Source organism: Corvus moneduloides, chromosome 7 (assembly GCF_009650955.1).
Source record: "Corvus moneduloides isolate bCorMon1 chromosome 7, bCorMon1.pri, whole genome shotgun sequence".
Classification (NCBI taxonomy): domain Eukaryota; kingdom Metazoa; phylum Chordata; class Aves; order Passeriformes; family Corvidae; genus Corvus; species Corvus moneduloides.
In genome coordinates, this window is record NC_045482.1 from 16330810 (window position 1) to 16349113 (window position 18304).

The 18304-nt window shown below is 37.3% G+C and overlaps 1 protein-coding gene across 6 annotated transcripts in view; it reads right to left on the minus strand.

Annotated features, from left to right (window-relative positions):
* The window catches only part of OSBPL6 (oxysterol binding protein like 6), a 101740-nt gene that overhangs the window by 14454 nt on the left and 68982 nt on the right, over window positions 1-18304 (minus strand). For 2 of the 6 annotated variants that reach the window (XM_032114180.1, XM_032114179.1), the window contains exons 11-20: window positions 16162-16236; window positions 11770-11935; window positions 10677-10807; window positions 8543-8650; window positions 6087-6224; window positions 5140-5227; window positions 4689-4942; window positions 2294-2431; window positions 1910-1973; window positions 1236-1314 (exon numbers count right to left, since the gene is read on the minus strand). In XM_032114180.1, coding sequence (XP_031970071.1) covers window positions 1236-1314; window positions 1910-1973; window positions 2294-2431; window positions 4689-4942; window positions 5140-5227; window positions 6087-6224; window positions 8543-8650; window positions 10677-10807; window positions 11770-11935; window positions 16162-16236 — 1241 coding nt within the window. The remainder of the gene's footprint in view (window positions 1-1235; window positions 1315-1909; window positions 1974-2293; window positions 2432-4688; window positions 4943-5139; window positions 5228-6086; window positions 6225-8542; window positions 8651-10676; window positions 10808-11769; window positions 11936-16161; window positions 16237-18304) is intronic. The other 4 variants (XM_032114183.1, XM_032114181.1, XM_032114182.1 and 1 more) reach the window with 3 other exon arrangements.

Below are 18304 nucleotides of genomic sequence, written 5' to 3' on the forward strand. Positions count from 1 at the left end.
AACATCTATTAATCATGATCACTTGTGACAAAAAAGTAAAACACTGCTCCTTTATTGTAAAAACAAACCATATTGCCCAAAATCATCTGCACAAATGACAAAGTCCTGCATCTGGGTACATTACTAATCCTCCTTAGAGAAGCTCACCTAAGCACCAGTGTATGGAACTACAGAAAGGTGCTATAAACAACAAATAAATACATTATGAATCACTGAAGCCCTGCATGGCATATTCACTGTCCTCAGAGCATAAAGTACTTTAGCCACAATTCCTGTAGGGGCAGGACAGTGACCCACAGATCAACACAAGGGTGAATTGACGCTATAAGCAGAAAATGTAATTAAATCACAAATAGAACAAAATAAATATGGAAAGGAGATCAAGAAAAGGAAGTAGGAAGCCAGGAGCACACTGGCACATCATCCCTTTCCCTCTGTAACAACTATCCAGTCAGAGCATCTCTAATGTCAAACAAGAGAATAAAACCAGGAATTTAAATTGTGCAAAGCTCATTCTCCTTCAGAGCTTAGGGGAAAGCATGAAGACAGAAGACAAAGCTGCTCCAGAGCGCATTTACGTCAATTTCATGAGATGGATAAAGAAGTGGAGTTATGCTACGCTGTTAGAGGCAGAAAGAAAGGCTGGCTGCAAGGTACAGGAGCAAGAACACCACTGCAAAAACAGAGGACGTTTAAAGTATCCACTCCTTGCATATTCTTAGGATTTACAAGCTGCAACTAGTCTTACTGGTGGGTGAAGCTACTGCTTCTCACTACTCTGCCAACATCTGAAGAACGCATTTTGGTTTATCCACGTTTTGAAAAAAGACCTTTCATGGTCTGGTTGTTCTGAGAGAACACTCAGCAGCAGTGAGAGCCTTAGAACAGCATCAGCTGCTGACAGTCTTGCTGACAGCCTTGTTCTGAAGGGCTCATCACTACTTTTGTACATTTAAAACATGGGTACTCTCTCCTGAAACATTTCTATCCCACTCTCTCCATCACTTTCTAGAGAGTGTGTACATTTTTCCTCCAAACACAAAAAAGGATCTTCAGGCTCAAAAAAGCTGCAGTAACCGCACCTGAACACTAAGGAGAGATTAGAGCTAGGCACCAACTCTCACCGGTACAATCCATGTGATGTCTGCATACACTTCCCCCAACCCATGCACAAGGCAGCACAGACTAGAGTGCACCAAAGACTGAAAACAAAAAGAGAGAGGACAGAAGCTTACTTTGGAAGAGTCACATTCAAGGTTCCAACTGGCAGAATTTCCATTGATTTCCCCCAGAATTTGTTTTTCCACCTGATATCTGAATATAATAGTGAAAGATTTAAAAAACTGAAATGACCACGGTCTCCCCCTTGCAGTGCTCTGTGTGGCACAAGACTATCCGTGTTAGACTACCCAAATCAAAACAGAGCAGTAGATAGTATGAATTTGCCATGAAAGCACTAAAGGAAAAAATACTAGAAAATTACATTAGGACAGAAAAACTAAAAGTAAGTTTAATTAAGAATTGTGTCTGTGCTGCGTGATTGTCAAATGTCTTGTGCAAATATTCAATACAAATTAAAGGCACATGCCAGTAGATACAAGGAAAGGAAGAGCTATTTTTTCAACTGTAAAAAGAACTGCTTGTGTTTGTAAGAAATAATAATTTTATTGGTAAAAGCCTTACAAACAGAAGAGTATAAACAGGCTGCAAGTGACAGGGGAAGTTTTAACTTGTCTGCTCACTCTTAAGAAAGAGAATTTGGAGTAAAATAAATCAGATGAGTTTATAATATGTCACTTCAAAAAAATAAGTATAGAAATTCTGAGTAAGTTCCAAATGCAACACAGCTTGTACAAAATTTTTACTTGACAATACAAAAGAAGTTATGCTTTAAAATTAAAAAGTATACCTTGCCAAAACACAAAGTTTTTCGATTCACAGTGACATGCTGAAATGGGAGGATGGTGGCTAACCTGAAAAACAGTTTGGTTGAGTTTAAAACATTTAATTTTCATTCCTAAGACAGTACAATTTTTATTGCAATATGAAAATACTAAATAGCCCACATAGCTATGAAAACAGATACAACTTAAATGGTTAAAACAGTTCCTTGTGATTATTATAAAAATTTATTCCTTCTAGCATTTAATGAATACCACTCATATTAACAATACTTATTTACTCCAAAGAAAGTAAACCATTATAACTAGAAAGAAAAAATGGGATTATTCTATAAAATGAAGAACCAAAAATATAAATCTAACAGGAGTGTCCATCTAGAAACAAACTTTACCTGCTCTGAGAAAAATCGAAATCCTTTGTCTTCTCTAATACATTCGTAAGTTTCACCAAGCACTGGGTTAAATGGCTTGCTTCCTGCTCTAAAGTATGTGGAGGCATAGCCTGATGCTGCAAAGGCAGCTATAAGAACCTGCAAAAATAAGACCAGAACGTGAGAACAGGCAGACATTCTTGTGTGTGTGCCATCACTGGGTGGTACCACACAACTCACTGTGCTCAGAGTGAAAACTGGACTAATGAAGCATGCCTAAGAGTGAAGCCATGCATCCCAGCCAGAACCAGTATAAATATTTATTTCTTCTGTTGATATAATTTCTTTTTCTCCATAGGCTCATTTAGTCTTTCAACAGTCCCTTAAAATGACAATCAGCACATGACACAGTTTGTATGCCTTTGACCAGGCTTATCATTAGTGACCTAAAACAGGCCCAGCTCCAGTCCTTCTTCCTCTGAATAAATATTATGTGACAACTTCTAATTACAAGATCACATACCGTTTTCCTATGGGAACTATTTTATTTAGTGCCAGACATAAACAGCTCTCACTTAGGATGCCCTTAACACAGAGTTATCTCCAGATCTTCCACACGTGCAGCCTTAACAGCCCCCTTGTCTATATTCCCAACACAATTTAATAATCTCTAAGCCAGGCTTAACAGGGAGTAATAAGTTAAGTGACATGCCATGGTTATTTAGTTTACAGGTCTCATTTGCAGACTTCAAAAAAATCAGATCAGCCAGTCAGAAGTCCAAAAAAACTTCAGAAAAACAATACAGGGATAAAAATGAATCGGCTATTGGCAATATGCTACCAGTGGGACAAACCTTATCCAGGTTCCCCTCTCCTCCTGCTAGTGAGGACACATCCCTCATGTGAGATTTTATATGCTTTGTTTTCTTCCCACTGTGTAATAGGTGCTCCATTCATTTTATATTATTCAGAAATGCAGCATCAACAAAATTAATACTGTTTTCACTGGATTTTTCTTCAACAGTAAAAACCTTCATTCTTCTAAAACTGCTTTCAGATTAATTTCAAATTCCTTTTCAATTTAATTACAAGACACTGCAGAGAAATGAAGGAGCTTACTATCCTTATGATTCGAGAGCAATATGAAGTAAAAAGGTTTCCACTGCTTTTGGATGCTTGTTGGAGATAGCAAAGTCCTGATCTTTCAGAGAACAGTGAACAAGCAGCAACACATTCACAGCATTGCTGCCAGAAGCTTTGGGTATTCACCTCTTTTCCAAGTAGTCCCATATGCCTCAGCTCAGGTGTGCAGTTTGCATTTTTAAGGTGATTTTAAAAGTTTGGCTTGTATTCCCAAGTACTGCAGTAGACATCTGTAGCAGAGAAGGGGATTGAATCCACGTTTCCAAGGAAGCTTTCAGTTGCACCATGGCTTTTCCTTCCTGAATTCTCCTTACTACTTCAATACTGACCTTCCAAACTTTTCAGCAAAGGTGGCAATCAGCCTGCTTTACTCATTACAATCCTGCCCACTCCTTACAGAATCTCCCTCCTTTAGTGAGGGATAGAATCACAGAATATTCTGAGTTGGAAGGGACCCACTAGGATCATCTCCCGAGTCATGTAAGAAAACAGAATGTGATGATGTATAATTCAACTCCCTTTTGCAAGACAGATTCAACGTCTTCAGTGTTTAGGACTTCTCACTCTCCTGCAGGCCTTGTGAACACGGCAGTTCAGGGACTTGAGTGTGCTATTGTATGATAGCCAAAGGCAACCTCTCTTCTCCTGGTTATCCTCAGTGCTGCCAACCCATACCAGGGAACAGTAGATATGTTCAGCAACAACACTGCCAACTTTCCCTTACAGCCTTTCCCTGCATCTTCTGAGGAAAAGGAAACATGACAGATCAAAGCACTTTGAGAGCTGAGCACAGGCTGCTGGCCGTCAGTTAAGAACCCAAAACATACTTACAGGGGAGTCAAAGACAGGCTGCCCTGGCAAACTTTGTTTTGGTGTTTTGAAACTTCTCTATTAGAAATTGCCTGGGAGGACATCTTATTCACACCTATATTAATCATAAGCCAGTCACAGACTTGATTAAGGCTGCTGGACTTGATCACTGAAAGCCAGGAAAGGATGCTGCAGGGTTAGAAACTGCCAATGCCTACATCTACAGCCATAGAGTGTGAGATCAATCTTAAATAAATGAGTTACAACTGCAGGACTTGGTTTGAAGTCAAGAAAAGTCCCTCAGCCTTGTTCAGATCAAACCTACCACCTGTAACAACACTCTTCTGACCCAGCAGGGAGGTCTGTTGTCTGTGACCAGGAGAAGAAACAGAAGACCCTGCATAGACCCCACTCAACAGCTCCCTTTTTAATACAGACAGAAGTGCTACACTAAATGCATTACCATGCGTTCATAAGGATCATCTGTTTCAGCAGCCTTGTCCAAGAGTTCACTGTATTCCAGCTCTTCACAAAGATGTTGCAAAGTATTCAGAGGTTCATTTAGCTCAACTGGCATGGATACTTTGGAAAGATCTTTGCCAATGTTATTTCTCAAAATATTCCACAGATTGATGTTACTGGTGTCAGGGCTGGGAGCTGGAAGACAAGTTCTCCGTCCATTTCTGAATGCGCCTCCTGTCAGCTCACCATTAAGAACTGGGAAGGGAAAAAAATATGATCATAAGAAAGCACCAGATTAAGAAAAACAGAGTTCTCCATTCAACCAAATCACTGCCAGAACAAGCAAGCCCAACTTCACTGTTTTCAGCTGAGTTGGTCTTGTATTGACATGCAGTAATTCTGGTACATGAACATAACCAATGTAATTTCCCAAAGTTTGAAACACAGTATACTTTGCCGAGAAATGTTGTCTGCAACACTGGTGTTGTCCTCAGATATATTGTCACTCACATCACTGATATAAGATTCATCATCAGAAGCCTAAAACATAAATAAAATATCCATTAACTCAAATACATATAAAATATACTACCAAAATAAACAAAAATAGTTAACTGAGAAACAAATATCCAAAGAAATAATCTGTATCCAATTAGAACTATTAACTAAATCAACTATATGTTTAAATCAGTCCATAGTGCCAATGCACTAAAAGTGTCAAAACAAATGCTAGCCATCCTCACATTTCTGAATTCCTTATTATCCAAATACAGACATGAGATCTGAAAAAGGTGGCTTCAAGTAAGATCAGGGATGAACAAAAAATTGATAACATAATGTGCAGGGATGGGAGGTGAGAAGACATAGTCAGATTTGTGCTTTTTATAAAGAACCAAACAATAAAATGCAACTTGTGTTTCAGCAAACAAATTATATAAAAATCATTTTGCAAAACAAGAATCTCATCAGGTAAGTAAAAAGACTATTTTAAAGAATTGTTTTACACAACTCTTTTTTCCAGAAATATTACTTTTTTGTCTATTCCTCTCATTACAGAGAATAACTTTATATACATATATAGTAGAAGACTTTTTAAAGAATATTTTAAAATCTAAATTTAATTGACTGCACAGTCAGATGTAACTGTCTATGTCATCCTTAGGTGGAACTGCCACAGCCTAGAAAGGACATAAATTACTGACACAACTAACTTTCAACTCAGTTTTACACTTCAGGTAACTCCTACACCTCTTTCTGTGGCAGTCTCAGGTTTGTTTATCCACACTTTATACATTCCAATACCTTTTTATTCTAAGTAGCATTACTAAAAAGATTCACTAGTGGTAGCACTACCTAACTCTGTCCAGCAGCCCAGCTGCCACCTGCTGTCATAGCCTACCTCGTTTTCTGACGAGCTGGCAGATAGAAGCACTTCCTGTGCATCAAAGAACTCTGAAACTGATTCAGACATAGAAAGCCTGCTTTCATTAGAAACTTGCTGAGACAGTGGCAAACTGACATGAATTTGTTCACCCGTCTGTAAATAAAGCACAGAATAGTAAAAGTATTATTTCTAATATTAAAGAAATATGCGTAGAACGGATAAATCACCCGAATAAGTTTCCTATGCCAAATAAAAGCACAGAGAGTACAGACAGCATTTTAGTAGGACTTTGTGTGTACCTAACAGATGAGACCGAGGATTACAAAGTGAAGTGCCTTTTAAACAGCGAGATCCACGTCTTCATTTGAGGTCTGCCCAGCATCTACTGCCAAGTTTTAGCAGCATGAAATTGCAGATCTAGTTCTCTATGCAGATAAATGATTTTGTGGACAATAGCTGGGTTGTGTCAGACAAGTTCAACCATCAATTTTAGATGAAATAACATCTGGTAATAACAAATTACATCACTGGGAGCTAGCTTTGATACAACTAAATTTAATTATAAAGGTTTAAAAGGTCAGGCAGTTATAAGTTACTTTCCAAATAAATGACTGTGTGAACCTGTTTAGTAACAATGTTTGAAAAGTTAGAATATTTAGGAGAATAGCTATAATATATTTTTTTATGGGCTTTTATTCTATGTTTATACTCCAAATCTCATTTGAATTATGCCATTAACTCTGGCTCAATACTACTAAAGGGAATGAACTCTTTACAGTTTATTATAAAGAAATGTAACATCAAAGTCTAGGATTCAAAATGGTGCTATGTGTACGTCAGTAGTGCAGCAAGCTAAAAATGAAACACACCCTCCTCTTCCTGCTAGTGATGGGAGGAACACCAGATTTCAATGTTACCCTGCAAGCTATCACATTAAGAAAAATTAAGATTCTCTCCCTGTACCATTTTACCACAGGATCTGTCACTGTGGGGGGAAACAGATTTCTGACTTAATCCCTTAATTTATACAGCATGTTGTTCCTGTGAGATAATACAGATGAAACTACTGAAGCCCTTCTAAACATGGTTAATTCTTCAGATTGTAGCACAATCCTCATTAATCTTATTCCAGAACTCCTGCATATGGTTTTGTTGACATCTTAATCCTGTAGAATTATTCTATACAGTTACCTCAAAATGCACTAACAAAACATCCAAAAAAAGCATAAACAAGGCAAGAGGTCAAAACACATTCCTTTTCCATTAGGATTTAAAAGATTGCAGATGGATTGTGACGCTTGATGAATTAGAATGAAAACAGAAGCTCATTTTACCATAATCTTTACAGGAAGTGATTAAAATTTTGAGGTTTCCTGTAAACTAGAGGGACTTGGAAAAATACACATGCTCCTACCTGAAAAAGACCCTCAGACAAGCATTATCTACATGCTGCATGATTATAGATATATATAAAACAAGCAAGATAAGTGAATGAGAGATCGGGAAACTTCTCTGAAAAACTTCTTCAGTCAGGAGCACTTCTACCAAGACAATGACAAACAAATGAAAAAGCAACAGCTAACCAACAAAAAACACAGAACAGAAGAGATGGCCATTGTCTAGAACTTCACTGCAGATTGCTGTGCTGTGGCACCACTTTACTTCTATCTTCTGTTGCTAGCCTCCAGCATGCTGGATTCTTGGAAAAATTGTTTGGGTGTTTTCAAAAAGCAAATAAACAAATACAGTTTTACCTTTCTTGCTTGTTGGAAGAAATAATTAGGAGACAAGACTGTGTTAATTGAAATGGCATATGCATAGAAAAAAATAGTGCAAATGACAAATCAAAAACATTTTTGTAAAATGCAAGCAGAATGGTTGCCAAAGTGACCATAATAATTGGAATATATTACAGTCCACAAATTCAGATTTGTCACACGGGAAGCTCACTGTTATTAATACAAATGTTCATTAATCTGTTGACTAAGGAAAGCAAAACAAGAAAGACTAGGTGTTGCAAAAATATTAGTGCAGTGCTTGGTTCACAGACTGAACCTTTTAACAGTACCATTCAAGATACTAAATGTGAGGCCCTTTAGGCACTTGCAAAATCAGGCCATTAAATACTAAATTGTTCTGTTGATTTGGCAAGAAACTAATATACAGAATTGGTTAGCTACTGTGTGATACATTCAAATACAGTAAAACCTCACTAATTCCCACAACCAACAATTAATATTCCAAAGCTGGAGTCCTTCTCTGTTCCTCTAAAGAGACCAAGATGAGTTCTTTCACCTCTGACATATGGAAAACAAAAGACCAAAGTTTTATTGTACGTAACCTGACTTTTTCTATGAACGAATGTTTGCCAATCCGAAAAATTCAATAATTTGTCAGATGTGTTACAGCTATTTAGTGAGAATTAGCAAGGTTTGTTCGTACTCTAAATCCATTAAAGGCCAAAGTCTTACCTCATCAGGACTAGGGATAATATTTACACTGACAACCTGATCACAAATAACAGATTCTGAATGTATTCTGTTCAAGCGACTCCTTAGTTCAGCATTCTGGTTGAGAGCCTTAAAATAAAAATTGCACATTTCATTTAAAATTAAAATGTAAACATTAAACAAAAAAGAAAAAAAGGAAAAAAGAAAAAAGAAAAAAAAGAAAAATTAAAAAAAGTCTTTCCAGCAATTTCCTAAAAAAAAAAATCACAGAACCTCCTTTCTTCCATTCATAGGGAGATGCCTATTTTGAGATCCTCTCTAACACGATCTCATCTTTGGTTACTCTGCCTTCAGGAGACAGCAGGGACAGATGTTGTCCCACAGTGTAACACTGGCATTCTACCTTAGTTCTTCAGAGAGCTCTTTGGTAGGTGTACTGGTGGGTTATGTACATTATGGAAATGGGGAGTGAATGCAGCAAGAAAGAGTGAAACTCCAGAACAGTAAATGGGAACTACCCACAAAATGGCTGAAGAGGCAATTCTTGGTTTACAACTATACAGCCCCTTCTGAGTCAAGGTTATCAGCACTCAGAGGCTTCAAACAGAGATTGCTTCGTTTCCAGTAAAACCAACATAATTGCTAGTATCATTGTCAGCCCACCCAGATCTATTTTATAGATTTGCCTTTGTACTTATTTCAAACTACTAACCCACTATAGTATCACAAATACCAACAGAATTCAAATGGTGTCTGGTATCTGCTGATTTTTTTCCTATTTTAAAGTCCAACCTAGATTATAAATTTGGGTGCATATATATATATATATATATATAATCTGTTATTTGGTGAGACTTGTGTGCCAGATTCTGAAATCCAGAAGTATAATATGCTACATACTTAGAACACGGCTGACTTAACCTTAATATATTCCCAGCACTGAGGATTATAGAAAAGAACAGAGGGACATATCATTTTAGTAAAAAAGGATTGTTACAATGTAGTAAGAACCTTCTTCTGTCTCACCCTAGTGCAGATTCAGGAATAGATTGCATGAATGTACTGAAACAAAGAAAGACCAAAGGAAAATAGGCAAGCTTAAACTGTCGTCAAACAGTTTAAATTACCCAGTTTTGCTTTGTTCTGAAATGGTCTGGGTACGTTCATTGTTGACATCCCTCAGAAAGGGAAGGTAATGACTAACAGCAGCCTGACAGCAGCTTCTTCATCAGCTCAAACCTGGTCATGAGACTGGACAAACTGAGTCAAGTCAATTTTCCACTTACTCTTCATTGAGACAGTGAACTAACATGTGACAGTGACTTTTAAATTAACGTTGGAGGCCAGGAGCAAGAAGAAAGCATGATTCTCTATTTAATGCAAGTTGCTAATAAATACCCACAGGTCTTAGACAAATTTGTGTCAATAACCAGAAATGTTTACCCTTATCTCTTGCCCCTAACCCTTTTTTATCACAATGCACAGAAATCAATCTACATAACATGATATGCATCTCTACCTATAGAAAGTTTTGTCCTTAAACCTTTAGTCAATATTTCTTGCAGATGCAGTCCTCCACACCAATCCAGCAAATGCTTTTATGCTTCCTTGACAATGAATTTTAAAAATTGAATTATTTTGCAACCTGAGGACTTATTGTTGCTTATTTCTTCTTTCCCACTAAAGCAAATTACAATTTTTCCTTTAGCTTAAGTGGGAGAGATGCTGGAGAGTAACAGGTGTGTATCCGGAAATCCTATTTACCCATGACTATATTGCAACCCACGATTCCTTTTGCATTTAGAGACACAGACATATAAAACAAATCTGACAATATACAGTCAAAATTTAAAACTTAATTACAAAAACAAGAATATTTCCCTGGCTGTGCTCCAAGAAAGACATCCAGCATTTTTATAAAAACATTTGATCCTTTTTCTTTACTTTGGAAAACCGTAACTGATACATGCTTACACAAATATCCTTCACCTCCACATGCACTGAAGTTAGATCTACATCATAACAGAATATGCCATAGTTCTGGTTGAGAACTTGGTTTTTCCTTGGGTCCTTTTACTTCAGGAAATGGCCAAAATACAAAAGAAATAGTGCATCAGGCAAGCTAGATAGGCTTGAAATTAGATCAAGAACATACCTGAGAGAGGGACTGTCTGAGGTGAGCTATTTGAGCACTGTGGCCTGTAAGATCCTGCTCTGAAACAATCTGCTTAAGCTTCTCCTTCTCTATAGCTATGCTGTTAAAGGCAGACTTCAAAAGAGAATGCACTAAGCAAAAAGAAAAACATAAAACAGGTGTTTTCTTGGCTAAAGAAATCACATTGACATCTATTACAATACTTCATCAATAAAGACAGAGAGTGAGACTTCCATCCCACAGTTATGGACATTCGAAACAAGGGTCTGAACTTCAAGTAACCCATGCCAAATTAAGCACAAACACTTACAGCCTGCGATTGTAATGTGCACACCCTATGTTCACACATATCTCATCTCAGCATATTCTTGGTGCTGAACATAAGGAAAGGTGCATTTTTGGAAAAACTGTGTCCAATGTGTGTTATTTTCTTTCTGGTTTTTATTTGTACTTTTCAGAGTAACAGAAACATCAGTTCTGCTAGGACTTAATATTGTACTAATAAAGAGGATTACCTGGTCTTTAAACAGCTTTTTGAATTTTTTTAAGATGTCAGTCTCACTTTTTTTTCATGCTTGTTATATAAAAGCAAACTGATAACAAAACCTTTTTAAAATGCTGCTTTTCAGTTTGCAGAACCGTTCACTTACTGGCAATAAAATTGCATTTCTAAAGTACATTACTGTAATAAGCTCTTTTTCCATTGATTCCACTGACATAGAAAATATTGCAGAAAAATGAATTCATAGCATTATGTGTAGCAGTTACATTCTGAATCATTTTTCGGGAGAAACAATGCATTTTGTTGAGGAAAAAAAATGTTTGCAAATTCAGTCACATTAACAGAATGCAGAAAGTAGTTCAGAAGACTTGGAAAACAATTTCAGAGCTTACCTATCTCTACATTTATGACATGCATGGAAAATGTAAGAAAGATAATCCATGTTTCCTTTATGTAAGCCACCTGAACAGCTAAAAACTCTTGTACAGTATCATCTAATGCAGATGAAAGACCTGGTCATAACTAAGTGAAGGCAATAAAGAAACACAACAAAGAAGCACATTACAGGAAAGGCTTGGCATCCCTAGCTACCTTTTTGTGCCATCAAGCAGAACTCTTCTTGAAGCTTCATGTACTCAGTAGAGCACTCCAGAGGGTCTGCTACATGGCTTGGGGGAGCCTGAAACTCGATGTCTGCACAAAGGTTGGGGTTGGATGAATGCAATCGAACAGGTGACATCGTAGCACTGAAAGGGACCTACAGCGAGAAACAGAGAAGAAATGTATAAGGTGTAACCAAACTTTTGACTCTGTTGAAGCAAAATACAAATTTCTTCTGAAAAGACTTAGTTCACAATGCAAAGAACATGGTAAGAGTGAACATGTAACTTCTTACTCTCCTAAATCTCAACACAGCTGATGCAGACTTCTCTTAAATTTTTTCACTGAAACAGAAAACATAAGTCCTAAATACACAGCTAACAGCTAATGATGGAGTATTTAAATTCTAACATTTACAAAAAATGGATGATTTCCATTCTAATGCTTAGAAGATTACTGGGAAATTGAACCATGAGACATGCTCCTTTATATTTGGACATTTGGGAGTAATTGTAGATGAGTCTGTTGTTGCAATACCAACATTTGAAGTATGCAAGTTCCTCCACAGATCTAGAAACAGGATATAATATTATCAAATATATCATTGAAGTTTTTCAAAACTACACATAAATCTTCAGTTGAAACTCATTGTACTGGCAACTGTGAAGAGGGAAGAAGCATACAGTCTTTCTATTTTCTTTTTAACTAAACAAATAAACAATAGCAACAAAATAAAATCAAAACTCCACCTGATTTTCATTTAAAATACATGAACCATAAATAAATGCAGAGAGATACAGTTTAGTAAGATGGAGCAAAGAATTTAGTTTATTATCTTTCCACTTCTCTTTCTCCTCTACTTTTCCGGTACAGTAGTAAAAAAAGTACATGCAACTCTTTCTAAGTTAAATATACATGTATCATGTATAGCAGTTACCTATATGCTACATAGGCACTATATGGCTACCACTGCTATATATGTGAAGCGTGTGTGCATGTATGTTCTATTTTACTTTCATGTCACCATTTACACATATTTATATGAAAATCAGACCAAGAACACAACTTTCAAATGTAAATGCAACAGAAAGGCATGCAGAACTACATTTTGTTACTTAAATATTAAGCACTGATTAACATATCAAGCACTGTTTAGCACATTAAATCTAACTAATTTCATTAGATTGATCAAATGTGTAAATCAAGAATTTTTACACTGCAGCCCAATTTAATTATTCAAATATGAAAAATGGGGCCAAAATACAAAATGTCTCTTCCAAGGCATGATAAAGAGCAGCAGATAACATAAAAAGTCATATTACTAAGAATTTTTATCAACACATTAGTTCTGTACTGCCATCAGTGGTTGAACTTGGTACCTTGTTATTTGATTAGATCAGGGAATGGTTTTATCAATTTCTTCTGCAAAAGCAGACATCAATACACATTTTAGGTTTAGGTTCTGATTCTCCAATGAAACCCTCAAAATCCTGTTGGATCTATTAATCATTCCACTCATGAGGGTACTCGGTGAAATACATTTTCCACTCTGTTCTTTCTCGATTTCCAGATACGTATAGCACATTAAATAATAACTCTATAGCACCTATCTAATATAAGCTTTATTCCTGCTGTCATGTATTTCAATTTCCAGCTATATCAACAAAGTAGGTATTTTTTTACTGGACCTTGTTTTAGCCTCATATCAAGAAGAATTCGTTAACAGAAGATGTAGAATAAATTCCTTCTATTCGTATTGGCTACTTAACCTTTTATCTTCTTCACAAGTGCCAGAATGCCTCTCTCAAGAACCCCGCAGAAGTTGGTTAACAGACTACTGTGGCTAAATGTAGGTTAATTTCAAATTTCCTTTCCAAAACCTTTCCCCTTCTTAAATGGGAGAGCACGTTCTTAGAACTTTCTGGGAGCACCACAAAGGTTCAACTGCTCCAGGTGGCTCCAGGAGGGCAGAGTAGGTATCTACATTGTATTTCTGTGTGTGGAGCACAAACCCAACCCTCTAGACCATCCAGAAGGCAGGAAAGAAGCTGATACCAGCTATCATGCCAGAGCTTGAGGGAGAGTCCCCCCAGCCCCACATGCCTGTGGTGATGGGGGAAGCTCTCCAGACCTACATGGACTGGCAGAGCTGCAGGCAGGCTGCCCACACATCCAGGGGGGCTCTGTGTCACTCTGTGATGAATCAAGCTGAAGAGATCTGCTTTAGATCCATCATTTCTGCCTCAAACCTCAGCTGGCCAGGCTGAAAAGAAATGTTTCTGCAGTGAGGCTTATTGAAAAAATAGTATTTTCAATTATGTTCTAGAACCAGAATTTACATGTTCTACAAACACGTCACACTACTTGCAAGAAATATACATTCACATGACAGAGACAAGTAGCCTTGCTGACTGCTTTAAATACAAGAACCAAAAATACTGAATTGTTGATTGACATGAACTCTCCTCATATGCATTTTTTAGAAAACTTTCCAAGCTACTTTCCATAACAGATGAAAACAACCAAATTAAACAGCCATTTTCATTCTCTTGAATAAGCAACAGTACAAGAAACACAGCCAATATACTTCTCTTCCCCTTTTTTCCTTTCACTGATGTGCTTCCTATATTAATGGTGACTTGATCCTGTTCTCTATTTACTACCTATTCTCTTTTTGATTGTTTTTTATTGTTTTGAAGGTTTTTGAAAAAATATTTAGATTCTTGATGCATCACTCTCGTTTTCTCCACACAGACACTTCTAGACATCACCTCAGATGAACCTTGTCCCAACTTCCTGCTTTACACCAGAGGCATTATACCCACTCATCCATCACCTTCTTCAGAACTACGTGTTCATGTAGGAACAGACTGTTCCTGGTCAAGCGGGTTGTAAGGAAAACCTCTTTCTACTGTGCATTTAGCTGATATAATTCTGTATTCCTCAGTCTATGCACGCAGCTTCACTGTCTGGGAGAAACAACCATTTTGTGCATCAGCCAGGAAGAACAGGCCACGGCCATGAACACTGCCAGAGCCACAGAGTCATTTTGGTGCCTCTAGTTTTTCTCCCTCCTAAATTTTTTCCAGCTCCTCCAAGACATCCCTCAACAGGTCCTCACTTCAGCTGCAGGTAACAACTCAGCAATTTGCTGTACTCTTACTTACTCTTCCACTCCAAGTCCAGCTGCATTTGCACTGAAGCACTCCCTAGGTAAGGAGTACAACCCTTGCCAAAGCTGTTTAACTGCTGCTGAACCTTCTGGTTAGAGCCTCCCACCAACACTGCTCAGCCCCGAGCAAATGGAGTAAACTGGGAATTGGTAAACTTCTGTGCTAGGCAGGCAGACCGACAGAGTCAAAATAGCAAATCAGTTATGGAGCACGACATTCAGCATCCACTGATTACAGAGGAATAAATTTAGATGAGTTAATTTGGAAGCTGGAGAAACACTGATATGTCTCATACTTTTTAAAACAGCACAGCAATAACAGAGTTCATGGTTCAGGTAGCAGGAACTCAAGACAGTCAGGCTTAAGCAGAAACTATGTCTGATCTAGGGGATTTCAGCTCCGGCCTGTAACAGCAGACCCTGGAATACTTCAGCCTGGTGAAGAAATTCACTGCTTGGGCTAGATAAGGAGTATGCATTTAAAGCTCACTTCAATCTTTGGCTGCACAGTCTTCCCTATCTCACTGTTGTACTTACCAGTTGATGGATTAGTACAAATGTCTATATTGGGCCTTCCTAATGAGTACTTTCTTGATAAAGCAGTAGCTGAGGATATCCTTTTGATGGTAGTTCAATTTCACAAACAGGACTTCCCACAACTAATCCCAGCCCCAGTGTTGATTTCATAGCTCCGCATTTCCTGACAAAGACTTAGAGAATTAGCAAAACTACATACAGACACTGAGGTAGTAATATGACTTTTTGGGATTATGGAATGTTAACAGATAGTGCCTCAAATGAAAAGGCTAACCTTGTACTACTTATAAAAATACCAGAAAGTTTTGTAATTTCATGGTTATTTGTAATAAATCTCCTTAGTTCTGTTGTCTTGCTATAACTGTCACAACATCTTTTAACAGAATTTGGTAATTTTTTTCTATTTTTTATAGTATGTCAAAGACATATTCAGTGCAGGGCCTGAGTCTGTCACTTGCACTTGCATAAAGGAGGAGGGATACGAACCATGTAAACAAGCTCAGACCCACATTTATAGAATACTTTTATGTTGGGCCTTCTAAGAAACTCAGCTGAAAGTGGGTAGCAGGGACACCTCCAAAAAGTGCAAGAAACATTTTCATAAGCTTATTACACAACCAAGTTACACAGCTTCCCATCTTTAGAGCTATCCCTTGAGTTTTAAATCCACTCACTGTTGTAGCCACTGCAGCTGCCAGTCTCTGCCGGCGTCGTGTTGTGCTGAACTGGCCCTTCGGTGCCGGCCCTTCCTGACAGTGAATGCAAGAAAAGAAGGAAGTAGAAAAAGAGAAGGGAAGGGGTGATGGGACACAGGAAGATGAAAGGTGATCAGAAAAGGGAGAGGGAGAGTCTTTAAGTGGGTTTCAATTTTGTTAACTCTTATGGCCTACACATGTTGAGGACATATCATGTGTTTTCAGCTGTGCATGCCAGAGACATAAAAAGCTGGATACTTCATTAAAATTATCTCCAGATGAGTTGGACTGCAGTGCACTCACTAAGACTACCAAAAAAATATCTATTAATACTGCCATTCAGAGTCATAAGGCAATAATGGAGTAAGAGAACAGAAAGGATGCTACAGCATGCCAGAAAATAAAACAAAAATCAAACTCTGAGGTCACTGGACCATCTAGAAGATGAATTCTGAAAGAGATCACTTTGCAATAGTGGAAGTACATAAACTGTGGTCACTGAAGATGCCTGTGTCTCAACAGTAAAACTTTTCAGTGTGTATGTTATCTAGTGAGTTTTCTTATGTAAATATTCCTGTACATAGCTCTGGCATTTCCACATCCATCCTTGAGCCTATTGAATCATTTTCTCCACACATCACTTTTCTGAGTTCCACCTGCTTTTCCCATTGTTGAAGGCTTGGCTTCCAAACCAAGGCAAAAGCTCAGATAAAGCAGCACAAATAAAAACTAAGTATTTCAACAACTGCTTCCTTTTCTGCATGCCTGACTTGTGACCTCATCCTGATCCTGCTTAATTTTACATTTATTTTACTTGTAAGAAGATTTGTCATGGTACATTAAAGTCAAACAAGTAACTGTCTAATGCAGAGGAGCTTCCCACCTATGATAAAGTCATTCTATTTAATCTTTAATCAAAATGTCATTATTTTGAAGCCATTTTAAGATTTTGGAAGACTAGGAAATACACCTTTCTGCTTTTAGAAAACAAATCTCAATTCCTTTACATTTTTCTTCCCCTATATCTTCACCTATAGTCACTTCAGTATTTTTAGATCTCTATACATTTTTATTTTTCTGCAAACAGCCTGATTGCCATACAAATAACAATGTACAGATTGGATACATGGACACCATGCTGAAGAACAGGATATTGTATTTCAATTAGTAGCTGAACTGTCTTGCTTCTGTGACATTCCCAGTAGGGTTGCTATGGTGGAGAATGGCCAAACACTTCACCCTCTAGCTGATATTAGTGGCAATGCCACTGACAATTGGAAGGGTTGTCTAATGAACACAGTAAAAGACTTGTGGTGCAATATTTTATATGATTCTCACGTTAAAATAACATGTACATAACCTCTGAAATACTGAGAACAAACTCTGTTAAAGCAGAGACCAGATCATAGGCATGATGCAAATCTCTTTGTGCTCTACAGAATTATGTCTATCCTGTGAATAAGAGTATGGAAGAATATTCTTATCTAATAATAGGGAAAAACCTATGTACAGAAAGAGATATGCAGAAACACATACACACATATATATATAAGATTATGATTGCAGGTATGCATTATTAAAATGGGAATAGTGAGCTTTGCAGAACCACACACTCTCCTCAACATAATAGAAAGAGAGGTCATAATCTGAGTTACCATAAAAAGAAATACTTAAGGGAAAAAGTAATAAGCTAGTCTGGGTCTGGTTTCAGTTCTGAGCTGAAAGCTTCAGTAGAACAAGATGATTTTTCAGCTTACTCCATAGTATACAGTTCTCTATTAAACTATTCTTCCTGGGAAGTCTTGGAACTTTACAACTTTTGAGCTTTTGATATTTTGAACCAAAATATCACTGGTTCTTTATTGTTTTGCAGTAATGCTTTTTTTCTTCATTTGAAGATCTTTAGGCTGTCATGAGAATGATAACTTAGCCTTTTCCCAAAGGGAAATAAATAACAAAACCAAAACCTACAACTCAGTTTCTGCAGAAAAGTAAAATTTGTAAAATGAATTAATACAGGTCAACTAACCTGTTGTTGAAGGCCATTTTCATACAATCTTAAATAGGCTTTTTAAAAACAAAATGAACCTCCTTCATAAAAGCAATCTTTCTTTACAGAAGC